The sequence below is a fragment of the Tachyglossus aculeatus genome, chromosome 3 (genome assembly GCF_015852505.1).
Source record: "Tachyglossus aculeatus isolate mTacAcu1 chromosome 3, mTacAcu1.pri, whole genome shotgun sequence".
NCBI lineage: Eukaryota > Metazoa > Chordata > Mammalia > Monotremata > Tachyglossidae > Tachyglossus > Tachyglossus aculeatus.
In genome coordinates, this window is record NC_052068.1 from 52358301 (window position 1) to 52385558 (window position 27258).

The 27258-nt window shown below is 42.9% G+C and overlaps 1 protein-coding gene across 23 annotated transcripts in view; it reads left to right on the forward strand.

The window, feature by feature from the left end:
- The window catches only part of ANK3 (ankyrin 3), a 710530-nt gene that overhangs the window by 562575 nt on the left and 120697 nt on the right, over nt 1-27258 (forward strand). For 20 of the 23 annotated variants that reach the window (XM_038743727.1, XM_038743734.1, XM_038743724.1 and 17 more), the window contains 7 exons: nt 1296-1394; nt 4811-4909; nt 5540-5737; nt 8949-9047; nt 9359-9457; nt 18967-19164; nt 22005-22103. In XM_038743727.1, coding sequence (XP_038599655.1) covers nt 1296-1394; nt 4811-4909; nt 5540-5737; nt 8949-9047; nt 9359-9457; nt 18967-19164; nt 22005-22103 — 891 coding nt within the window. The remainder of the gene's footprint in view (nt 1-1295; nt 1395-4810; nt 4910-5539; nt 5738-8948; nt 9048-9358; nt 9458-18966; nt 19165-22004; nt 22104-27258) is intronic. The other 3 variants (XM_038743743.1, XM_038743745.1, XM_038743746.1) reach the window with 1 other exon arrangement.

Below are 27258 nucleotides of genomic sequence, written 5' to 3' on the forward strand. Positions count from 1 at the left end.
CTGGGAGATAAAGACTAGGGGAAAGGAAGGATGAATTGGAGAGTCAGGATCTCTGTGGCTTAATTCATGAATGTGCAAAGTTTGGAAAAAGACTTATTAGAACTGTTTCTAATAAGCAGCGTGGCTCAGTGGAAAGAGTGTGGGTTTGGGAGTCAGAGGTCATGGGTTCTAATCCCAGCTCCGCCACTTGTCTGCTGTGTGACCTTGAGCAAGTCACTTCACTTCTCTATGCCTCAGTTACCTCATCTGTAAAATGGGGATGAAGCCTGTGAGCCCCACGTGGGACAACCTGTTCACCTTGTATCCCCCCAGTGCTTAGAACAGTGCTTTGCACACAGTAAGTGCTTAACAAATGCCAACATTATTTTTATTATTATTATTATTATTGTCAGTTGTGTGACTTTGGACAAGTCACTTAACTTCTCTGTGCTTCAGTTACCTCATCTGTAAAATGGGGATTAAGACTGTGAGCCCCATGTGGGACAACCTGATCACCTTGTATTCTCCCGAGCGCTTAGAACAATGATTCACACATAGTAAGCACTTAACAAATGCCATCATTATTATTCCAGAGTGGGCCTGACTTTGTGTTGAAAACCAAGAGTTCACATTTATTTTGGAAGGCCTGCAGACCATTTTGAAAATCAAGACTTTCTCAAATTTGACAGCAGGCCTACGGGGTGGCAGAAGAGGAGGTGGAGGGGGTAGGTTAGACTCATAATTCAGATTGTAGGTTATGGAGATCAGATCCATCCTACCCGTAATCCCGCCTCTGCCACTTGTCAGCTGTGTGATTTTGGGCAAGTCACTTAACTTCTCTGAGCCTCAGTTACCTCATCCGTAAAATGGGGATGAAGACTGTGAGCCCCATATGGGACAATGTGATCACCTTGTTTCCTCTGCAGCACTTAGAGCAGTGCTTTGCACATAGTAAGTGCTTAATAAATGCCATCATTATTATTATCACAACCCTGTGGATCAAATTCTACAAAGTACAAGAGAATCCATTTTCCCCTCTCCTCATGAGGTTTAGAGCAATCAGCCATGTGAATGTCACCTCTCTCTCCTGACACCCCACATAGCATTCTCTCCAAGGGAACCTATGTGGGCAGCCTTAGCTGTTTCTAACTCTTTCATCCCCAGGTTGTGTTTTCTATGTATGAGTTGAATAACCTTCATGAAATTAGTTTGCTCAAAGTGCACATGACAGTTGTAATGTCATACTGTTCAATAATATGATGTGAAGGGTCTAAATTATTTATTCATTAGCATTTTCTTTCCTTATTTTTCCCCAGTCGGGTCTCACTCCAATCCATGTTGCTGCCTTCATGGGACATGTAAATATAGTATCACAACTTATGCATCATGGAGCATCACCAAATACTACTAATGTGGTAAGAATCTTTTATTCTACAGAGAATGGGGGTGGAGATACTCAAAAGCCAATGCAAAAGCTTTGTTAACTGTTACTCTACTAACCAGAGAACAGTAGCATTGGGCATTTCTGTTATTCCCAAATACTTTACCTATCTTGGACAATGGAATCCTGTTGGAGAACCCTTCCACTCAGCAATTCTATCGTGATTGGAGTCCCATATATTTGAGTCTTCCCTGAGGTAGGATCAAGCTGTCTGCCTTTCTCCTGGAGGGTGCCAAAGGTCTTGGTGTAGAGGGCTGTTTTAGGCAGGCAGCTCAGACCAGAGGCAAACCTTTCTGCTAATCCAGTTAAACAGTTTTCCCTCGTGCATCAGCTTCAATACTGGGGATTTCCCAATTTCCAGAGATCGCCTCCTCACTGAATACTTGAACCCAAAGCCAAGATTCAACTGACAAATTGTAAACTTCCCAAGGGCCTGGGTCGTGTCTACCTGCTCTGTTATACTCCCTCAAGTGCTTTATACAGTGCTCTCCACACACAGTATGCACACACGTAACCTTGGCGTTATCCTTGACTCCCTTCTCTCATTCAACGCACATATTCAATCCATTACTGAATCCCTTCAGTTCAACCTTCAAAACAGTGCTAAAATCCTCCCTTTCCTCTTCAGCCAAGCTGCAACCATGTCAATCCAAGCACTTATCCTATTCCGCCTTGATTACTGTATCAGCCTCCTTGTGGAACTCTCTGCCTTCTGTCTCACGCACTCTAGTCCTTACTTCAATCTGCTGCCCAAATCATTTTTGTACAGAAACATTCAGGCCTTATTTCCCCACTTCTCAAGAACCTCCCTAGTTGTTCATCCACCTCCGTATCAAACAGAAACTCCTTCCCAATGGTTTTAAAGCCTACCTTACCTTGCTGCTCTCCTTCTACAACCCAGCCAACTCCTCTAATGCCAACCTACTCACTGTACCTTGATCTCATCTATCTCACCTCCTACCTTTCGCCCACGTCCTGCCTCTGTTCTGGGACATCCTCCCTTCTCATATCTGACAATTATTGCCCCACCTTCAAAGCCTTCTTGAAGGCACATCTCCTCCAAGAGGCCTTCCCTGACTAAGCTCTCCTTTCCTCTTCCCCCAGTCCCTTCTGTGCCACCTTGACTAGCTCCCTTCATTCATCTCCCCTACCAGCCCCGCAGCAGTTATGTATGTATCTGTAACTTTATTTATATTAATACCTGTCTCCCCTTCTAGACTGTAAGCTTGCTGTGAGCAGGGAAGGTGTCTGTTATATTGTTATATCATGCTCTCCCCAGCACTTAATACAGTGCTCTGCACACAGTAAATTGTCAATAAATACGATTGACTGACTGACTGACACAGTAAGAGCTCAATAAATATCATTGATTGAATTATGAAATTCCCCCTCTGTTTGACCTATGCAAAGCAGGCTGACCCTAATTAACCTAATTTTTTTTATGGCATTTATTAAGCGCTTACTATGTGCAAAGCACTGTTCTAAGCGCTGGGGAGGTTACAAGGTAATCAAGTTGTCCCACATGGGGCTCACAGTCTTAATCCCCATTTTACAGATGAGGTAACTGAGGCCCAGAGAAATTAAGTGACTTTCCCAAAGTCACAAAGCTGACAATTGGCGGAGCTGGGATTTGAACCCATGGCCTCTAACTCCAAAGCCCGTGCTCTTTCCACTGAGCCATGCTGCTTCTCTATTGTTCACTTATCCAGCCCTTCCCATTCTCCCAGCTTTCAGGGTACTTTTTAATGGTCTTTGTTATGCACTTACTCTGTGCCAGGCATGATATAAGAGCTGGGGTAGATACAGGCTAATCAGGTTGGACAAAGGCCATGCCCCACATGTGGCTCACAGTCCTATTCCCCATTTTACAGATGAGGTAACTGAGGCACAGAAAAGTTAAGTGACTTGCCCAAGGTCACACCACACACAAGTCAAAGAGCCAGGAATAGAGCGTAGTTCCTTCTGACTCCCAAGCCCATGCTCTATTAGGACACACTATTTCTTTAACACGTTTTATAGGGTAACACATCTTATAGTGTACTTGCAAAACAGGAAATGGTTGTGCTGATTTCCTTGTGGTTTTTAGCCAGGATTAAATAGACTTTGCAATAAGGCTAGCTTTTTTCAGAACTACTTTGACTGACGGAGCATCCCGGATCTGGAACACCAAAAGCCTCTTTGCCTTTAAAGGAGGGATCTGTGCTTGTCAACAGATTGCAGCAGATTGTGGGGACATATTGCATGTGTCCGCACCATCATTTCAGACACTGTTTCTGCAGTGAAAGCTGGGCCGGTCAGACAGCCTGCAGAAAAAAATAAGAAAAATATAAAGGGAACTGTAGTAAGAGGTTTTCATCTTGTTTGCATTTCTCCCTCAGTGTTTTTCACACCGCAGTACAGTTGTAAAAAGCAAATAGACTCTGAATGCAGGTCAATGTTATTATTGTTCTGATTTTGATGCACAAATTCTATAAAAAAATGATCCCAAGTTTGAAGAGTGCATGCTTCCAGTGATCCAACAAAGCACAAATGATTTTCTAAAATCCCCTTTGACTCTTTAGTTCTTTTATGGTATACCTATTTAACCTAGGGTTTATGTCATTTAAAGTAATTGTATTTTCCCTGCAAGGCAGTACCAGGATTTCAGAGATGATCTCTGTGGGTGAATGTGCTAACATCTTCAGTGATTCTAAGTATTTCAGAGGAAATGACATCATGAGCAAGCTCTTCGATCAGTGCAGTAAAACACATTTTTTTCTGAAATCACACACACATACACACACACACACACACACACACACACACACAGCATCATCAGATTAGAAACCAACCCTGAAATTAATTGCTTCCTGAGAGACCTCGAATTGATTTCCACATTCCATCCACTAATCAATCAGTCATGTTTATTGAGTGCTTACTGTGTGCAGATCACTGTATTGAGCCATTGGGAGAGTACAATCTAACAATATAACAGAGTTGGTAGACACATTCTCTACCCACAGTGAATTTACAATCTGGAGGGGAGAAAGGCATTCATATGAATAAATATATTCCAGATATATACTTCAGGTCTTGGGGAGGAGTGTGTGAATAAAGGGAACAGGTCAGGACAATGCAGAAGGAGTGGGAGAAGAGAAAATGAGGGCTTAGGGAAGGCCTCTTGGAGGAGATGTACCTTCAATAAAGCTTTGAAGATGGGGAGAGTAATCATCTTTCAGATACAAAGAGGGAAGATGTTCTAGGCCAGAGGCAAGATTCCACCATATGGAAATACTAAGGAATACTTGTAGTATGATTGCTTCAAACTGACTCATGGTTTTAGTGCACTTACAAAAGGCCACTGTCCTATGGAACCATTGTCAATGATCTGCCTTTTCTGCTTTATGCCAGAGAGGAGAAACTGCACTTCATATGGCAGCCAGAGCCGGCCAAGCAGACGTTGTGCGATACCTGGTACAAAATGGAGCCCAGGTGGAAGCAAAAGCAAAGGTATGTCTATCCTATCTGTACTGGGTTTTGATATCATCAAAACTTAACTGCCTGACACGCTACCCGCCCACAGTTCTTTGGTCTGTTCTCTTCTTTTTTTTTAATAACAAAGTACTCACTTTGTCTTCATTTTTCTTGAAGAAATAGAGTGGGAAAAGAATATCATGCTTATATTTAAGTAGTATTTTACGCGTGAACCTAGAGAAAATTGATGAAGGAGGAAATAAAAGAGGAAAAGACTAGAAGGGAAGGCAGCAAATAAAAAACATAATGTTCATGCTTCTTCCTCAGAAGGGAAACAGAATAATTTCTGTTCATGCGATCAGTTCCGCCATCAGGTGGATTCTTAAGGGGCCAAAGGCAGGAAGAAAAGTGCTCTAGGGTTCTCATGGCCAAAGTCAGTTAGGCTGGATGGCCAGGGTGCATTAGGACCTCACTTCCTCCACCATCAGCTCTTTTCAGCTGAACCTGGAGAAGCGTAGGATCTTGGGAAACATCAGTCTGAAACATCTGATGTAGCCTAAGAACCCCAGGGAACATGACAGGCCAGAAGCTTCTCACAACTGTGTTCGGTGTAGGGCCATCACCTGGTAACTCAGTCATCCTCTGTCTCTCTATTCTGCTGTCTAGGATGACCAAACACCGCTGCATATTTCGGCACGGCTGGGGAAAGCTGAGATAGTCCAGCAGCTGCTACAGCAAGGAGCATCCCCAGATGCAGCCACTTCTTCTGGGTACACTCCACTTCACCTTTCCGCGCGGGAGGGACACGAAGATGTAGCTTCGGTTCTTCTGGAGCATGGGGCCTCTCTAGCCATAACGACAAAGGTAAGGAAGTGAATCCCCCAATTTGCCATTTATATTTATTCTCCTCGGACACCTAAAAGGTCAGAGGTTGCATAATGTACTGAAAACTTGGGAAATATTAATTTTCCATAACAATGATAAAAGGGGTGCTTTGGGTTTCTATGCCATTCTTCTATTTTTTTTATGCTATTAAGCACTTACTCTGTACCAGGCACTGTATTCAGCACTAGGCTAGACGCAAGGTAATCAGGTTGGACATGGTATTATTCCCCATTTTACAGCCAAGGTAGCTGAAGCACAGAGAAGTTAAGTGATTCACCCAAAGTCACACAGCAGACAAAGAGTGGAACTGGGGTTAGAACTCAGGTCCTCTGACTTCTATTCTTGCTTTATTATGAGAGAGGTATACTGATTTTTGCGGAGCCCCTGATCAATTGCTCGGAATATCTATAATTTTGTAGAATTTAAAGATGGTGCACTCAGTAAGTTTTCTCTTGCAGAAGTTAAGCATGGGGCACAGATTGCTTGATAGAGATTTCTATAGGAACAAGCAGAGGGATGTGGCACCTTTTTTTTTTAAATGGTGCTTGTTAAGCGCTTATGTGCCAGGCACTGTACTAAGTGCTCTGGTAGATATAAGGTAATCATATTGAACACAGTCCATGTCCATGTCATTTTACAGATAAGATCATTTAGGCATAAAGAAGTTACGTGATTTGCCTAAAGTCACACAACAGACAAGGGGCAGAGCCGGGATTAGAAAACAGGTCCTTCCGACTCCCAGGCCAGTGTTCTGTCAACTAGGTCATACTGCTTCTAACCTTGGAACCTATTTATGGACTGCGTTAGATCAGCAAGGGAACTTGCCCTAGGTTGTATAACATTAAAAGTTGAGCACAGATATTAAGACCAAGCAGACTTTAATTTCAATCCCAACTATGATCTTGTACATTTGGACTAACTCCAAAGGCACAGCAAAATAGCCTAGTGAAAAGAGCACAGGCCTGGGAGTCAGAGGTCTCGGGTTCTAATCCTGACTTTGCCACTAACCTGCTGTGTGAGCTTGGCCAAGTCAAGTAACTTTTTGGTATCTCAGTTACCTCATTGGTAAAATGAGGATTAAGGCTATGATTCCCATGTGGGCCAGGGAGTGTGCCCACATTGTATCAACCCCAGCACTTAGTACAGTGCCTGGCACATAGTAAGTGCTTAAAAAATACCATAAAAAATTAAAAAGTAACTTCTTATGCCTTGCACATGGAAGTTGGAGCTAGTTACACTGCAGGTACTTTATAAAACTATCTTTGGAGCCCAAATGGGACTATGATTTGGATTGATTGGAATCATTCCAAGAGAAATTATGAATTGCTCCATGTAAGTCAGTACAAGAGCTTGGTCATTTAGGGGATAATTATGATTTTATTGGCTGAATGGTGATAGTAGTAGTAATAATAGTTTCTACTGAGTACCCACTGAGTCATTGAAATCAATCAATCAAAGATATTAATTGAGCACATATGGCACAGAGCATTGTAGTAAGCACTTGGGGGAGTACAATGCAGCAGAAGTTGGAAGACACATTCTCTGCCCACCACGAGCTTACAGTCTAGATCAATTTAATAAGATTGTACTGTATTAAGTAGTTGAGCAAGTACAGCAGAAGAACGAGGTGCCTGCAGACAGGTGCTTTACAGTCTAATGGGGGAGACACAATCCTGGCTCACCCACTTGTCTGTTGTGTGACCTTGGGCAAGTCACTTCATGTCTCTGTACCTCAGTTACCTCATCTGTAAAATGAGGATGAAGACTGTGAGCTCCATGTGCAGCAGGGACTCTGTCCAACTCAATTTGCTTGTATCCACCTCAATGCTTAGTATAGTGCTTGGCACTTAGTAAGTGCTTAACAAATACTTATTAAGTAGAGTAATCAGAACAAATTAACAGAGCAATTGATTATACATATATGCAAAAGTGTTGAGGGGGGGTGTAAAAGAATAAATGAATATTTAAGTGCTAGAGGTGGCTGATGTTTTGATGTGACTTGGGTTTGGAAATTTTAATTGGGGAAGAGTAGGGATTAGAAACCAGGTCCTTCTGACTCCCAGGCCCACGCTCTCTCAACTAGGCCGTTCCGCTTCTCTAATGTTCCCTGGCTCCACCGTTGGTCTGCTGTGTGATCTTGGGCAAGTCACTTAACTTCTCTGTGCCTCAGTTACCTCATCTGTGAAAAATGAAAAAAGTGTGAACCCAATGTGGAACAGGGACTGTGTTCAACTTGATTAACTTGTATCTACCCCAGTGCTTAGAACAGTGCTTGGCACATAGTAAGTGCTTAACAAGTATCATTATTATTATGTTTCCTGCCCTCAGTGAGTTTACAGTAACTAAGCACTTCCTATGTGCAGAGAACTGTGCCTGATCCCAGGTCATCTGGGTCAAAGACCTCCTGTGAGGTTGGGTCCATTTTGGGACCACCCAAAAGGTTTGGGCATCTTAGCCTGGGCTTGATTCAGTAAGCGACAACCTGTGGGTACTCAATAGTGAGATCAAGTTTTTTCAAGAAGGATGGGACAATCTGGAGACTACATGGACAGAGGTGGAAGGACTGGGCTAGGAAATAGGGGCTGATCTCTTGGGAGTCAGAGGACCTGGGTTCTAACCCTGGCTCTGCCACTTACCGGCTGGGTGACCTTGGGCAAGTCACTTAACTCTTTTGTGCCTCAGATCCCTCATCTGCAAAATAGGGATTCAATACACCTGTTCTTCCTCTTACTTAGACTGTGAACCTGATTATTTGTGCCTACTCCAGTGCTTAGTATGGTGCTTGGCACACAGTGAGTGCTTAACAAATATACTATTATCAGTATTTCTATTAATAATAATAGTAGTAGTAATAATAATAATATTAGTAATGAAATTCTGGGGCCTCTAATGGGTTACAGATTGCAGGCACACTAAATTCCCCTATACCATGAGGGTTGTGTTTTTGAAGAACCCATTTAAGGAAAAATTGCACTTTATGAAGCTTGGCTGGACCAACATCCTGCTCATGTGCTGTTTCTCCTACTATGATACCATGCTCCATCTAGATTGACCTGTTGTTGGAAGAACGTCCCCTAATTCCCCCCAGCCTCCAATCCAAAAGCGCCTAATGAAAACACGTGCTCTAGAACAACTGAGCTTATTTTGCATCATCCTGTGGGGCTCATCATATTGACATTTTCTTTTACAGAAAGGGTTTACCCCACTTCATGTGGCGGCCAAGTATGGAAAAATTGAAGTAGCCAACCTCCTCCTTCAGAAAAGTGCATCCCCAGATGCTGCTGGAAAGGTAAGACGGAAGAAGCAGTCCTCTTACAGGATGCCAATTCCCGTGTACTAATAGTCACAAAATCACTTGCTAAAATGCAATACCACAATGACCCAGATGGCCATCATCAGACATTAAAGCATATTTAGATCCTACGAAGATCAAGAATCCATGGACAAAGAAGAGGTGTATGTAATGGCTTCAGTGTCATATAACCTCACGCTTAAGGGGTCAGTTTACTTGAACACAATGTCTAATTTCCTTGTCTAAAACCGTGACTGGAATGTAAAGAACGTTATAACCCTGGTCATTATTTCTGCACGTATTTTCAGAGTGGATTAACTCCACTGCATGTAGCCGCCCACTATGATAACCAGAAAGTGGCCCTTCTACTCTTGGATCAAGGAGCTTCCCCTCACGCGGCTGCAAAGGTATATATACTAACTGACTCAAGACCTCATTAATCTCTCAAATTTCTGTTGCTAATCATTTCCTCTCTCACCTTTCCTCCTTGCTGAACCCCCCCTCAGTTAGAACCTCACTCCCACTGAAGCAGCTCTGGAAATTTGGGCATCTGCTTTTAAAGCCCCTCGGGCCACCGGAGAGCAGGGGTGAGGTCCAGGGATAGTAAACTAAAAGATGGAACTGCCCAACAGAGCAAAAATTTCTGATGAATGAAGAGAAGACAGACATCTCACAAAACCTTTGCGATTCAAGACAAACTTGCCAAGGAATAGCTGAAATATAAAGACAGCTATCTTCTGCCTTGCAAGGACTCTCTCCAACAATGAGAGAGAAGCAGCATGGCCTGGTGGAGAGAACGTGGGCCGGGGAAGCGGGGGATCTGTGTTTGAATCCCAGCTCCACTGCTTGTCTGCTCTGTGACCTCAGTTTCTTCATCTGCAAAATGGAACAGAAGCGACATGGCTTAGTGGAACGAGAACAGGTTTGGAAGTCAGAGGATGTGGGTTCTAATCCCACCTCCACCACTTGCCTGCTGTGTGACCTTGGGCAAGTCACTTAACTTCTCTGTGCCTCAGTTACCTCATCTGGGAAATGGGGATTAAAAGTGTGAGCCCCACATGGGAGAACCTGATTACCCTATATCTACCCCAGTGCTTAGAACAGTGCTTGGCACATAGTAAGCTCTTAACAAATGCCTCCTACTTAGCCTCTCCCTCCTAATTAGCCTGTGAACTTAATGTAAATCTGAGATGGTCGGACGTGATATTCTTTAATCTACCATAGTGCTTAGTACAGTGCTTGCCACAGAGAAAATTGCCTAAAGAATGTCATTACTATTATTCTCATTATTAATAATTATCAATTATGTCATAACAATCATGAATTATAATGACAATAATAGCATTAATAACAAGAAGAAGAATGTTCTGAAATTTTCCAGTCTATCTTGTTCACCCCAACACCAAATAGCCTTCACAGAAGCATCAGGGTAGTCTTCAAGTCAAAGCCAAATGTCTGTTTCCATCTTTGATTATGCTGTTAGATATAACATTACCATTGATCCCTGATTGAAAATTCTCAAGTCTCCCTACTGAGTTATACTGATGTTTAATACAAATGCTTAGTACAGTGCCCTACACATAGTAAGCACTCAGTAAATACCGCTGGATGATTTTGTATGCTTAAAGCCCTCCCATAGATTTTGGTAAACTAGTATTTTGGAAAACATAAAAAGTGAAAAATCACATGTTGTGAGTTGTTTATTTCCCACATTCTTTCTCTAGATTTTCAACTCTGGCTGGGCAAAACTCCTCTGTTTTATTACTTCTTCTTTTTGGCATCCAGCACATTGTGAAAATTCAGTAAATATGAAATCATCTATTCATGGTCTTCCCATGAGAGGCAACACTCTAGGTACAGCTAGTAATAAGAATTTTTGAATTAAAAAAGCATTGAACAACAAGTAAAATACCAGTTTACCTCATCCACTGAAGCAAAGAAACTACCAAACAGTACAACAGTTGTCAGCTGATGGCAATTTTTCCTCCGGGGTTGGAATTCATCAAACCAGACTCTGTAAAATGGATTTTACAGGAAGTGTACTATGGAAACAGAGTTGGACACTAATTGTCACTGAAATTAGTAATAGGCACACACTGTACAGATGTTGTTTTGTTGGCTGATGAATCCTTATTCCCACAGTAAATTCAGCCTAAGAAAATCATGTGCAAGGCCACATCTGTCAACAGTTGAGCCACCATGACCTTCTGTAGCAACCAACAGCAAAAATTGAAGCTGTGTGGCCTAGTGGAAAGGGCATGGGACTGAGAGTCAGAGGACCTTGGTTCTAATCCTGCCTCTGCCACATATCTGCTGTATGACCTTGGGCAAGTCACTTAAACTTCTCAGTTTCCAAATCTATAAAATGGGGATTCAACACCTGTTCTCCCTCTTACTTAGATTGTGAACCCCATGTGTGACAAATATTGTGTCTGACCTAATTATCTTGTTTCTTCCCCAGTGCTCAGTACAGTGCGTGGCACATAGTAAGCCCTTAACAAATGCCACAATTATACCATTATTATTATTGTTATTATCATTATTATTAACTGAGATAGTTGTACCTCTTCTCATAAGTGTTCATCCTATGCAAAGCTATTGGGTTGTAGAAAAAGTATTATTGGGGTCACTGGCACAGTATTGCTACATCCTGGGAGAGATGAGACATGCTAGATTCCCTCTAATAGGCTTACACCCTTGTTGGTTATTTCTTAAGAAGCAGCAATACTTCTGCTGCTTCTCCTCTATAATCCACTCCCTGCTGAGTCCCAATATCAGTTTCTTCATCAATTTCCATTTCCTTCACTCATCTTCTCCTTAAGTGCTCTCGGTGACTTTTCTCCCTGACACATACTTTGATCCCTTGGCAACCAAATTATAGTTGGTGTTTAAAAAGCCAAAAGTAAGGCCTGGGAAAGCTGGCCACATTTCCCCACCAATCTGACCAAAATTATTTTACACAGAATGTTCCTCGCTGTAGACTAAGCCCCCACTTTTAGGCAGGAATTCAAGGATGGCAGGGAGAAAGCGATAGTGAGTTGCTCATTGGGATTTGGGCAGGCAATGAATTTATCAGTCTTTTAGACTAGTGAGAATTATTTCCCAGCCAAAATTACCTCAGTAAGCACTACACTGTGTGTCCTTCTTTCCAGCATGATTAAATCCAGTCCTAAGATTTTTTTTTCTATTGTTCATTGTGGGCACTGAGTGCATCTGATGAATGGAAGACCCCCTGCTAAGCAGTGGACATTGGCACCTCTAGCCAAAGGCTTCCAAGCACTTTTTTTTCATAGTACTTGTTAAGTGATTACTCTGTGCCAGGCACTATACTGAGTGCTGAGGTAGATGAAAGCTAATTAGGTTGGACACATTCCATGCCCCACATGGGGCTTACACTCTTAATCCCCATTTTACAGATGAGGGAACTGAGGCCCAGAGAAGTGAAATAACTTGGCCAAGGTCACACAGCAGACTCGGCGCAGAGCCGGAATTTGAATCCAGGTCCTTCCGACTCCCAGACCCATGTTCTATTCAATAGGCCACATTACTTCTCATTAAGAGGGAGCCCATCTGGAGTTCTGTCTCCCACCCACATATTCTCACTACAGTGTGAATATGAGAAGCAGCTTGACCTAGCGGCTCTACCACTTCTCTGCTATGGGATCTTGGGCAAGTCACTTCAATTCTCTGTGCCTCAGTTTCCTCACCTGTAGAATGGAGATTCAATCTTACTCCCTCCTACATAGACTGTGAGCCCCATATGGGACAGGGACTGTGTCCAACCTTATTATCTTAAATCCACCCCAGCGCTTAGAACAGTGCCTGACATATAGTAATCATTTAACAAATACCACTATCATCATCCAGTAGAATCCCTTGAAGCCCACCAGTCAATCAATCAGTCATATTTATTGAGTGCTTGCTGTGCAGAGCACTATACTAAGCTCTTGGGAGAGTATAATGCAATAAAATCTGTTGATATGTTCCCCACTTGCAAGGAGTTTACAGTTTAACTCAGATGAGCTGCAGCTTGTATGGAAATGGGATCCTCATAACTTTCTTGAAAAGCATCATGTCCTTGTGGATAGAGCACGGGCCTGGGAGTCAGAAGGTCATGGGTTTTAATCCCGGCTCTGCCACTTGTCTGCTGAGTATCCTTGGGCAAGGCATTTCACTTCTTTGTGCCTCAGTTACCTCACCTGTAAAATGGGGATTAAGGCTGTGAGCTTGATGTGGGACAGGGGTTGTGCTCAATCTGATTTGCTTGTATTCCCTGCAGCGTTTGGTGCTGGGCACATAGTAAGTGCTTAACAAATACTATTATTATTATTATTATTATTATTATTATTATTATTATTATTATTATTATTATTATTCCAGGTGCTGGCAGTTGACTCCACCAGAGCCAAGAGCAGAGAAGGCAGCTCTGACCAGGGCAGCAGTTGTCTTACAAATGACTATCCAGTTCCCTTCATCACTAGCTACTAGTTTTGTGGCAGTGGGACCTTTTGGCAGGCAACTTATTAATAGATTAATAGATTAACCTTAGAGAAGCCATGTGGCCTGCTGGAAAGAGCACAGGCCTGGAAATCAGAGGATGTGGGTTCTAAACCTGGCTCCTCCACCTGTCTGCTGTGTGACCTTGCTGGGCAAGTCACTTAACTTCTCTGTTCTTCAGTTACCTCATCTGTAAATTGGGACTTAAGACTGTGAGCCCCATGTGGGACATAAACTGTGACCAACCTGATTAGTTTATATTACCGTAGTGCACAGTACAGTGCACAGTTCATAATAAATGCTTAACAAATACCATAAAAAGATGTTTCATTTGTTCTGCTGGTTCTGAACATGGATAGTTATTTTACTAACAGCAAGGGTTGGTCCATTTGTTCTCTGCTGGTGTGTTGTTGGGCAAGCCATTTAACTTCTCTTAACTTCTCTTAACTTGACGTAGAGAAGCAGTGTGGCTCAGTGGAAGGAGCACGGTCTGGGGAGCCAGAGGTCGTGGGTTCTAATCCCGGCTCAGCTACTTGTCTGCTGTGTGATCTTGGGCAAGTCTTTTCACTTCTCTGGGCCTCAGTTCCCTCATCTGTAAAATGGAGATGGAGACTGTGAGCCCCACGTGGGACAACCTGATTACCTTATATCTACTCCAGCACTTAGAACAGTGCTTGGCACATAGTAAGCGCTTAACGAATGCCACCATTATTATTATTCTCTGTGCCTCAGTTACGCCTCAGCTACCTCATTGGTAAAATGGGGATGAAGACTGTGAGCCCCCCTTTGGACAACCTGATTACTTTGTCTCTACTCCAGTGCTTAGAACAGTGCTTGACACATAGTAAGCGCTTAACAAATACCATTACCATTATCAATAATGTTATTATTAATATTATTAGATTTTACAGTACCTCTCCATTGCCTGTAGGGGGACTGGGCCTCCTTTCCCCTGATCAAGTGCTTGTCCAAAATCACCACATTTGATACCACTCAGAACCCCAGGCAGGAAATGTGCATCACAACAGGCAGCCTCGTGCTGCCCAGGACAGCCTCAGCTGTGCTGTGGGAATAGGTCACAACTAAAAATAGCATGTAGCTGTCCTGTTTTCCTGGAGAATTTCAACCCTTCAGCCCCTCCTGAGAGAAGGATAGGTTTCATGAGAGGCTACCCGTTTCATTTCCACTTTAAAAGGAGCAATCTCCAATCCACAGAGCCCCTTACAGAGGTTGTTTATTCAGTAGGACTTGTCATCAAGCCAGAAAGTGCAAATGATTTGAAATACCCATAAGAAGATGCCTTGGATTTGTGCCTTTGTAGCCTGTGCACAAAAATTCCCCCCGGCACTGTCAATAAAGGTCAGTAAATCTGGGAACTGAATGGCGACGATCCAGTTCCTGATAGCTAAATTCTGGCCATGGATCTTAGTTTGTATCCTGAAATTCTTCCCTTTCTCTCACCCCTCTTCCAGTAACATTCCATCTACCCACATCATAGCTCTAAAAAATTAATCTTTTGGGAATGTGACAGATCATTCATTCAATCTTATTTGTTGAGCATTTACTGTGTGCAGAGCACTGTACTAAGCACTTGGGAAGTACAATTCAGCAATAAAGAGAGACAGTCCCTACCCAACAATGGGCTCAAAATCTAGAAGGGGGAGACAGACAATGAAACAAAACAAGTAGACAGGTGTCAATACCATCAGAATAAATAGAATTATAGCTATATGCATAACATTAATAAAATAAATAGAGTAATAAATATTTGCAAATATACACAAGTGCTGTGGAGAGGGGAAGGGGTAGGGTAGAGGGAGAGAAGGGGGTGATGAAGAGGGGAGGCAGAAGAGGAGAGGAAAAAAGGGGGGGCTCAATTTGGGAAGGCCTCCTGGAGGTGGTGAGCTCTCAGTACGGCTTTGAGAGGAGGAAGAGAGCTAGTTTGGCGGATGTGTGGAGGGAGGGCATTCCAGATCAGAGGTGGGATGTGGGCCAGGGGTCGACAGTGGGACAGGCGAGAAAGAGACACAGTGAGGAGGTTAGCGGCAGAGGAGCAGAGTGTGTGAGCTGGGCTGTAGAAGGCGAGAAGGGAGGTGAGGTAGGAGGGAGCGAGGTGATAGAGAGCTTTGAAACCGAGAGGGAGGAGTTTTTGCTTGATTCGAAGGTTGTTAGACAATCATTGGAGATTTTTGAGGAGTGTAGTGATATGCCCAGAGTGTTTCTGTACAAAGATAATCCAGGCAGAAGAATGAAGTCTAGACTGAAGCCGAGAGAGACAGGAGGATGGGAGATTAGAAAGGAGGCTGATGCAGTAATCCAGTCGGGATAGGACAAGAGATTGAACCAGCAAGGTAGCGGTTTGGATGGAGAGGAAAAGGTGGATCTTGGCGATGTTGTGGAGGTGAGACTGGAAGGTTTTGGTGATGGATTGGATGTGTGGGGTGAGCGAGAGAGCGGAGCCAAGGATGACACCAAGATTGTGGGCTTGTGAGACGGGAAGGATGGGAGTGCCATCCACAGTGACGGGAAAGTCAGGGAGAGGACGGGGTTTGGGAGGGAAGAGAAAGAGCTCAGTCTTGGACATGTTGAGTTTTAGATGGCGGGAAGACATCCAGATGGAGATGTCCTGAAGGCAGGAGGAGATACGAGCCTGGAGGGGGGGAGAGAGAACAGGGGTGGAGATGTAGATTTGGGTGTCATCAGCATAGATATGATAGTTGAAGCCATGTGAGCGAATGAGTTCACCAAGGGAGTGAGTATAGATGGAGAACAAAAGGGGATCAAGAATTGACCCTTGAGAAACCCCTACAGTAAGCGGATGGGAGGGGGAGGAGGAGCCCGCGAAGGAGCCTGAGAATGAACAGCCAGAGAGATAAGAGGAGACCCAGGATTGGACAGAGTCTGTGAAGTCAAGGTTGGTTATCATGTTGAGGAGTAAGGAATGGTCTACAGTGTCAAAGGCAGCTGAGAGGTCGAGAAGGATTAGGATGGAGTGGGAGCCATTTGATTTGGCAAGAAGGAGGTCATTGGTGACCTTTGAGAGAGCAGTTTTGGTGGAGTGAAGGGGACAAAAGCCGGATTGGAGAGGGTCTAGGAGAGAGTTGGAGTTGAGGAATTCGAGGTAGCGAGTGTAGACGACTCATTCTAGGAGTTTGGAAAGGAAGGGTAGGAGGTAGATAGGGTGATAACTAGAAGGGGCAGTGAGGTCAAGAGAGGGTTTTTTTAGGATGGGGGAGACATGGGCATGTTTGAAGGCAGAGGGGAAGGAACCAGTGAAGAGTGAATGGTTGAAGATGGAGGTTAAGGAAGGGAGGAGGGAAGTGGTGAGAGTTTTCATAAGATGAGAAGAAATGGGGTCCAAAGATGAGATGGATGGGGTGGCACTTGAGGGGAAGGAAGAGATCTTATCTGAAGATACTGCTGGGAAGGTTGGGAAAGCAGCAGAGAGGGTTGAGAGAGGGGGGCATGGAGAAGGTGGAGAGGTGACTTTGGGGAGCAAGTGTTTTTGTTTCAATTCAAAATATTTCCAAATTAACCTTGCAAATAAATTGTAAATTTCTAACTGTTACCCCAAACTTTCAGAACTGTTTTATGGTAAAAACCATACAAAAATAATTTTAAAAATAGAAATCCCAGAGAAAGTTATTATTTAGAAATCAATATACTGCCCTTTTTTTAATAACTGCTCCTAGATTCCTGATAACAAGGAAATTTGGAGGTGCCTATTAGTTAAACACACATTTCTTCTTCAGCTCACTACTGTCTTGCCTCTCTGCTGGATTCATTCATTCATTCAATCGTATTTATTGAGCGCTTACTGTCTGTAGAACACTGTACTAAGTGCTTGGGAAGTACAAGTTGGCAATAGATGCTTATTAAGTGTGGATATTTGTATCTCATTAAAACGAACAGATTTGGCTTCAAATGCTACTTGGCCACAATGGCAATAAAATCTGTTTCACTAAATCTTTCCCTCTTGCCCAGGGACTCTGGTTTCTAAATCATATCTGCCTTCTTTAAGATCAGAAGACCTGCTCTAGTTGGTATTTGACAATTTTTTTCAAGCCTACAAGCCATACCGATTTTTCACAAGGACATTTGCACAGGTGTTTGACATTTCAACCTCCATATCAATCAGTCAGTGGTATTTGAGCACTTACTGTGTACAGAGCACTTTACTAAGCACTTGGGAGAGTACAATACAACAGAGATGATAGACATGTTCCCTGCCCACAAGGAGCTTACAGTCTAGACTTCTTCCTGCTAAAAGAGAGGGAATCATCCATTTCTAAAGTTATGAAACAAATTGAGTTTATATATCTAGGCTTCAGCAGTTTTCATCAAATAATAATCATAATAGTGATGATGGTGTTTGTTAAGCGCTTATTATGTACCAGAGACTGTACTAAGTGCTAAGGTAGATACAGGGTAACTTTGTTTAACACAGTCCCTGCCCGACATAGAGCTCACAGTCTTTATCCCCATTTTCCAGATGAAGTAGCTGAGGCCTAAAGAAGTGAAGTGACTTGTCCAAGGTCACACAGCAGACATGTGGCAGAGCTGGGATTAGGTCCTTCAGACTCCCAGGCCCATCCTCTATCCACTAACACAGAAAGGTATCCAGAGATTCAGAAAGGGAAAGGATGATTAATATTTATAAAGAGTTTACTAGTTGCCAAGCACTGTGCAAAGCACTGGGATAGAAACAAGATAATCCAGTTGAACACAGAACCTGCCCCGTGTGGGACTCTCAGTCTAAGGGGGAAGGAAAACAGGAGAAAACCAAGTGACTCTTTAAGTTTTTGTTTCAAACCCACCTAGGCCCGATCATCCATATGCCCTATGTGGATAACAATAATCTGTAGAAAAAAAACAATATTTGTCAAGTATCTCCTAACTAATAATAATAATAATAATAATAATGGTGGTATTTGTTAAGTGCTTACTATGTGCCAAGCACTGTTCTAAGCACTGGGGTAGATACAAGGTAATCAGGTTGTCCCACATGGGGCTCACAGTCTTAATCCCCATTTTACAGATGAGGGAACTGAGGCACAGAGAAGTTAAGTGACTTGCCCAAGGTCACACAGCAGACAAGTGGCAGAGCAGGGATTAGAATCCACGTCCTCTGGTCAAAAGACCTCTGACTCCCGAGCCCATGCTCTTTCCACTGAGCCATGCTGCTTCTCAAGAAGACAAGGATATCTTTCAAAAGCATTCCCAAGTATGGCCTCAAGGAATGTAGGCACATCTCCATCTCACAGAGTCTTACAGATAGATAATCACAGGGAAATGTGTTGTTTTTTGTTGCTAGGGTGAATGGTGGCTCGAGGAATGGTTGAGTATTGTAAGAAACTAAAATACAGGTCATTCAGCTTTGGAGTCCTTACCCATGTAACTAAGCGCTTTGTGTCCACAGAATGGTTACACACCACTGCACATAGCTGCCAAGAAAAACCAGATGGACATAGCAACAACACTGCTGGAATACGGAGCAGACGCAAATGCGGTTACCAGACAAGGGATTGCTTCGGTCCACCTCGCGGCCCAGGAGGGTCATGTGGACATGGTGTCCCTACTCCTCACCAGAAATGCCAACGTGAACCTTAGCAATAAGGTAAAGCGCTTTTCCTCCATTTGCGTACTGCAGCAGCTCAGATGGAAAGAACTGGGCCGGGGCATTTGGTGAGCTTGGGGCAGTCAGTGAATCATGTCAGTATGGTCATGATGAAGGGAAGTGTAGCCTGGTGGGAAGAGTGCAGGTTTGGGAGCCAGAGGACCTGGGTTCTAATTCTGCTCTGCCCTTTTTCTGTTGTGTAATCTTGGGGAAGTCATTTAACTTCTCTGTGCCTGTTTCCTCATCTGTAAAATGGGGATTCAATGCCTGTTCTCCCTCCTACTTAGACTGCGAGCCCCAAGGTGGGACAGGGACTGTGTCTGGCCTGATCAACTTGTCTCTCCCCTAGCTCTTAGAACAGTGCTTGACACGTACTAAGTGCTTAACGTCAGGTCTGATCTCCCTAAATCTCCAACACTCCTTGCCAGTCCCTCCCTCCTCCTGCTCCTTTTTTAACTCTCCCATCTTTTCCAGCAGTATTGCAACAGGAGCGCTGCCAACATCCTCTCAAAATTCCACTCCCTTCAATATGCCTCTGACCTCTGACCTCATGCTAACCTTTGCACTGTACCTCGATCTCACCTATCTTACCGATGACCTCTCGCCCACATCCTGGAATGCCCTCCCTCCTCATAGCAGACAGATAATAATAATGATGATGGCATTTATTAAGCGCTTACTATGTGCAAAGTGCTCTCCCCAACCTCAAAGCCTTTTTGAAGGCATTCTTCCTCCAAGAAGTTTTCCCTAACTTAGCCCTCCTCTCATCTTCTCCCACTCCCTTCTGTGCTGCTCTTACTTGCTCTTTCATTCATCATCCCTCCCATCCCCACAGCACATATGAATATATCTGTATAGATCTGTAATTTATTTATTTACTTATTTATTTAAATTAATGTCTGCCTCCCCCTCTAGACTGTGAGCTCACTGTGGTCAGGGAATGTGTCTGTTGTTATATTTTACTCTCCCAAGTGCTTAGCACAGTGTTTTGCACACAGTAAGCACTCAAAAATACGAATGAATGAACCTTATTCATCTGCACCTTATCAAAGCACTTGCCTTCTCCCTTCTTCCCTCCCTGTCTGCCATCTTCAACTGTTCACTCTCCACTGACTCCTTCCCTACCACTTTCAAATCTGCTCACATGTTCCCTATCCTCAAAAGCCCCTCCCTGAATCCCCCAGTAATGAGCCAATGGTAAGGAATTTCTGGTTGATGCAGAGGGCCGTGAGCCATCACTGGAGGTTCTTGAGGAGTGGAGAACATGGACTGAATAGTTTTATAGCAAAATGATCCAGGCAGCAGAGCGAAGTAGGGACTGAAGTGGGAGCCCACTGTTGAGTAGGGACTGTCTCTATATGTTGCCAACTTGTACTTCCCAAGCGCTTAGTACAGTGCTCTGCACACAGTAAGTGCTCAATAAATATGATTGATTGATTGATTGAGAGACAGGAGGCAGAGAGGTCAGCAAGGAAGCTGATGCTGCAGTCAAGGCAGGATAAGAAAAGTGCTTGAATTAACATGATGGCAGTTTGGATGGAGAGGAAAGGGTGGATTTTAGCGATGTAGTGAAGGTTGAATCAACATGATTTGGTGACAGATCGAATATGTGGGTTGAATCCAGAGATTTTACAGTGCAGTTTTGTACAGTGCAATCTCCAGGGGCCAGGCAATAAATAAATGTTACTACTATTTAGGAGCTAAAAAGTGGGTCATGGTGGCTTCCATCCATATCAGAAAAGGATTTACAAGGGTACCATGTAGTACCCCTCTGGCATTTCTTTAGTCAGGAGCCCAATGCTTTTTCAGATCGAAATGTAACTGCTTGGGCTACAGAATAATATGGAAGAGTACAATTGAGTTTCCAGATAGAAATGCTGTGATCTTCACATTGCATCATTACAGAGAAAATTTGTGTTTGGCACATGCATCCATACTTTAAAACTTTGTCTTTTTCCTAATGATGATGTTCTTATCATTCTTTCCTTTGCTGAACCTGGAAGATTGCTGTTCAGGGAGCAATTGGACCTCTGGAGTTTATATTGTTTGTAATAGTAATTGTAATAGTATTTATTAAGTGCCTTCTGGGTGCAGAGTACTATACTAAGCGTTGGGAAAAATATACACCTGTGAAAATGAGACATGGTCCCTAGCCCTCTAAGGATACATAATGTCCATTAGAAAAGGGAAAAAGCAACTTCGAAGTCATTAAGAATAATACCCATTTTCTTAAGGTTGCAAGTATTAGATTGGAAACAGTAGTGGGACTATTGGATTCTGAGTGAAATTGTAATTGATGTGCTTCTTGAGTTTAGTGGAGGGCCTAGAATGTAAACATTTGCAAGTGTTTTATCCGTTCTCCCAGTTTCTGTTAAAGCTGCTACAAGAAGACAGCATGGTCTAGTGGATAGAGCGTGGGCCTGGGCATCAGAAGGACCTGGGTTTTAATTCTGACTCCACCACATGTCTGCTGTGTGACCTTGGGCAAGTCATTTCACTTGGGCCTCAGTTCCTTCATCTGTAAAATGGGGTTGAAGACTGCGAGCTCCATGTGGAACAGGGACTGTGTCCAGCCCAATAAGCTTGTATCAATTCAGTATATAGTACAGTGCCTGGCACATATAAGCACTTAACAAATACTAAAAAAAAAAAAAAAAGAAAAGAGAAAAATCTCCCACTAAACTAGTATCATGGCGTGGATTGCATATAGAGACCTATCCTCTGGCCCCCTGTTGAAAACAGTTGCTTAGCATTTCCCAGGTCTCCAAAAAGTAAGAATGCTGATTCAAGTATGATGCATGTCCTGCTGAAATGAACTGTTACTTTTGTTTAATCTCTAGAGCGGACTGACCCCATTGCACCTGGCCGCCCAGGAAGACCGAGTGAATGTGGCAGAAGTCCTGGTGAATCAAGGAGCTATTGTTGATTCCCAGACCAAGGTATGTTTACCCAGTGCTTGAGTATTGGGCTTCTGGAGGTGAGATGTCTTTACGGCCTCAGGGTCACGGGGTCTATTCTTCAGCCTCAGGCATTGCCTGAGGGGTGAATTATTACATTATTCTTAATAATTATGAGTCCCGAGGGCAGAGAAGCATCATGGCTCAGTGGAAAGAGCACGGGCTTGGGAGCCAGAGGTCATGGGTTCTAATCCCGGCTCCACCACTTGTCAACTGTGTGACTTTGGGCAAGTCACTTAACTTCTCTGGGCCTCAGTTTTGTCACCTGTCAAGTGGGGAGGAAGACTGTGAGCCCCACGTGGGACAACCTAATCACCTTGTATCCCCCCCAGTGCTTAGTACAGTGCTTGGCACATAGTAAGCGCTTAACAAATGCCATTATTATTATTATTATTGAGTTCATTATTAATAAAAATAGTAATAAGGTAGTAAGGACTACTACGTGCTAATCACTGTGAAATCACTGGGGTGGACATAAGACAATTGCTGTAAATAGACAACTGTGGCGTACTATGATGGGGTAAGGAGTGGTTCTGTGAATCGAGGAGAAAATAGTGGAAACAGCACCAGGCATCACAGGTGAAAACAGGACCACACAACAACGGTTGCCTTTTGTGTGTGCACAATACAGCAGAGACTCTGAGTCCCAAATTTTCAGTCACATGTGGGTGAATTTCACAGATAGTGGCATCTTCTTTAAGTACAAAGGGCAGTTATATATACATATAGTAACTGTATGTGTTTATATATATATTATATATATATATATATACATATATTTATATGTAGCTGTAAATGTATATAACCCCCCCCCCCCCACAGATGTTTTGAAATTCTATATCTTTCCAAATTCCTTAGGTTTTGTTTTCAAACCTAACAGTCTGTTCAATAATTTTACCTTTTCTCAAAGCATGCCTGCCTCAGTTTAATTGCAAATTTAGAATGGTGTGGCATTTTTGTGGAATGGGTACTTGGCGTTAATGTAGTCAGGCAGACTTTGTGGCAAAATAATGGTGTTCTGCTGCCATGGCCAGTATGTCCTGGTTAAAGAATGGATCCCGTGGTACTTTCTTACTCTTTCAAATTCATTTTTAAAACCTGTAGATTCAGATTGTCGATCTGTTTGTTTGGAAAATGAAACGGACTCTAGTTTATAGATTAGGAATACGTTTGCTGATTGTAATTGAATAAATGCAAAATCCTTTTGAGGTCTGCTGTGTTTGTTTCTCTACATTAATGAGGAAAGAAGGTATTGTAAGGAAAACGGTGACCCAGTCATCTGCCTTGCTTAGTTTAAAAATTTTTTAAAAACCTTCCCTTAAGTGGAGATTAATTGTCTGTTGTGGTGATTTTTTACATGACGAAAATGACAGACTTCCAGTTAACTGAGCTGAGCTCATTGAGCTAATTTCAAACAGTGCCAAAATTTCAAACCTAAACCGGAAGAAATACCAAACAGATGATTTTAAGCTCTTTTCACTTATAAACCTTCGTTACCTTGATCAAATTGGAAATGAACTGGGGGCATAATTTTTTTTCATTAAATATTTGTTCAAATACTTGTTTTCTCTCTGACTATCCGTTTTACTCGTCTGTCTATCCTGGATCATTTTAGGTCGGGTTTTTGAGGGTGCATCTTTGATGTTAACCATCATTTCTTTTCTCTATGCGGTACTGATCCAGTAGATGCTCAACAAATATTTAGGGCAGAGACTGTGACCATTTGCTTTATTTGTTCTTAAATGTCTACTACAGTGCTCTGCACCCAGTAAGCACTCATTAAGTACTTCAGGTGAAGATGGTGTTGAGTAGAGTTACCTAAAGGTCAACCCAAGATGAAAAATTGTGATGATTGAAGAATTAGATTAACTGACCAGAACTTGATAGAAATCAAAATGATAAAACTCTTACAGTCAATGAGAAACAGGAAGCTAAAAGGCTGTTCACCTAGCCTTTGGAAATACCTTCTCCCTAAATGTCCCAGGACCTTTGGGAAGTCTAGAGCTAGCAAGAGAGCCCTGCATAGGTTGAAAATCCAGGATTCAACTTGGCCTAACATGGCCCATATTCAGTGCACTTAATAAATACCATTGATTGATAAACCTAAATAACATTGATTGATAAACCTAAATAATCTTGTTCCAGAAGTGTGGGTTCCGTAACCAATTATTATAATAAGTAATCATTCGATGATATTTATTGAGCGCTCAGTGTGTGCAGGGCACTATACTAAGACCTTGGGAGAGTACAGCACAATATGAGACACATTTTCTGCCCGCACTGAGTTTACAGTCTTGAAAGCAGGGATCAGGCCTACCAACTCTGTCTTAATGTACTCTCCCAAGTGCTTAGTGCAGTGCCCTGAACATGGTAAGTGCTTGATAAATACCAGTGATTATTCGGTATTCTTAAGTGTTTATTCTGCGCAGGTCGCACATGTGCAGCTGTGCATCGGAATGTTAAGACTTGTAGTACCAGCAAGGGAAGAGGGAGCCAAGCATGCCTAGATCATTGTACATGTGCAGCTGGGCAGCAACCAGAGACAGATGACCCCTGAGCACCTCTAAGACAACAGACCTAGCAAAGTTTATTTTGGGGGGTCGACAATTTCCCAGGAAAGAAAACTAAAAGGGGATTTGGGGATTTGGAGGGGATTTAGAAGGAAAATATTTTAGGAGGAAATAACTTCTCTGTGCCTCAATTACCTCATCTGTAAAATGTGGATTAAACCTGTGAACCCTATGTGGAACAGGGACTGTGTTTAACCTGATTAACTTGTTTCTACCCTTGCACCTTAGAACATAGTAAATGCTTAACAAATACTATTTAAAAAAAACTGGAAACATTTATATTGCTAACACCAGGCACTATGACATTTGTTTTATTGAAGGTTGTTCCTTACAAAAATCTGTAATCAGTGCAATACAAATCGGTTATAAGATGCAATAAGGCAGGTTTCCGTATATGACCTGGGTGTTCGGAAATGAACTCTCTGGAGAAGCAGCACAGTCTCATATGCAAAAGAATATTTTTGATTTGTTTAAACTAAGGGGCAGCAATAAGCTAAGGGCCTCACAATGACAAATCCACCCTTGGCAGCATCATAAGAGCTACCATATGTGCCCCGTAGGGTCTAAGCAGAGGAACAGTCATGAGGAGTGGTGTGAAATTTTTGCCACCTGGGTCCTGTGAAATCTGGAATGAAAACTACCAAGGTGGTTGCCATCCCTTATGGCCCAGCTCGTGATAACCACAGGACACTCCCTGGGTCATTCTCCCAGAACCCAGATTGGAGCTGCCAGGATGATCACTGGAGAAGAACAGGTCTGGGCCAGGTCAAGGACCTGGTTTCTAATCCTGACTCTGCCACTTGGCTGCTGTGTGATCTTGAGCCAGCCGCTTCACTTCTCTGGGCCTCAATTATCTCATCTGTGAAATGGGGAAGAAGACTGTGAACCCCATGTGGAACAGGAACTGTGTCCAACATGATTAGCTTGTATCTACTCCAGAGTTTAGAATAGTGCCTGGCACATAGTAAATGCTTAACTATCATTAAAAAAAAGATTGGGTTTTCTGGTCTAGAGCAGTTCCAGGAGCAGCCCTGTTCCTCTGCTCGTTTGAAGCGTGGAACATTTCTATCAACTCTGTTATATTGTACTCTTCGAAGGGCTTACTACTACTACTACTACTACTACTACTACTACTACTACTAATAATAATAATAATAATAATAATAATAGCATTTGCTAAGTGCTTACTATGTGCCAAGCACTGTTCCAAGTGCCGGGGTAGGTACAAGGTAATCAGGTTGTCCAGATGGGGCTCACAATCTTAATCCCCATTTTGCAGATGATTTGCTGAGATACAGAGAAGTGAAGTGACTTGCCCAAGGTCACACAGCAAACAAGCGGTGGAGCCAGGATTAGAATCCACGTTCCCTGATTCCCAAGCCCGTGCTCTTGCCACTAGGCCATGCTGCCAGTAAGCACTCAATAAATGTGACAGATTGATTCATGCTACTTGAGGGGCCTTTGGATCCCTGGAATTTTAATCCCGGCTCCACCACTTTTCTGTTGTAGGACCTTGGGCAAGTCACTTCACTTCTTTGGGTCTAGACTGTGAGCTCATTGTAGGCAGGAATGTGTCTGTTGTTTTAGAGTACTCTCCCAAGTGCTTAGTACAGTGCTTTGCATACAGTAAGCGACAATGAATACGATTGAATGAATGAATGAATGCACCTCACTTACCTCATTTATAAAATAGGGATTAATAATGTGAACCCCATGTGGGACAGGGACTCTGTCCAACCTGATTAACTTGAATCTACCCCAGCACTTAGAACAGTTGCTTGGCACATAGCAAGTAAGTAACAAATACCATCATCATCACCACTTGAAGGAGCTACAGGGTGGATCTAGATTAGATGGAACCTCCTTCCTGTTTCCCAGCTGGGTCAAGGTACAGCAGGTGTCTGGACTCTAAAACCCAATGTAATAATAATAATGATGGCATTTGTTAAGCGCTTACCCTGTGCGAAGCACTGTTCTAAGCACTGGGGGGGATACAAAGTGATCAGGTTGTCCTACGGGGGGCTCACATTCTTCATCCCCATTTTACAGATGAGGGAACTGAGGCTCAGAGAAATTAAGTGACTTTCCCAAGGTCACATAGCAGACATGTGGTGGGGCTGGGTTTAGTACCTATGACTGAGTCCCAAGCCCATGCTCTTTCCACTGAGCCACACTGCTTCTCAACATGAGGGGATTGAAAAGGGGAGATTAAGGAGAAATCACTTTCCCAAGCACTTAGTACAGTACTGTACACACGATGTGTATATATCTATAATTCTATTTATATTGATGCTATTGATGCCTGTTTACTTGTTTTTGTGTCTATTTCCCCCTTCTAAACTGTAAACCCATTGTGGGCAGGGATTGTCTCTCTTTATTGATGAATTATACTTTCAAAGTGCTTAGTACAGTGCTCTGAACACAATAAGTGCTCAATAAATATGATTAAATGAATGAATGAATGAAGTGCTTAATAAGTACAATTGAATGAACGAATTCGAGGTAGATTTGGAAATGTTAATTCTTTTCTCTCAAAATGACTGTCGGGTAGCAAAGGGAATCTCTCA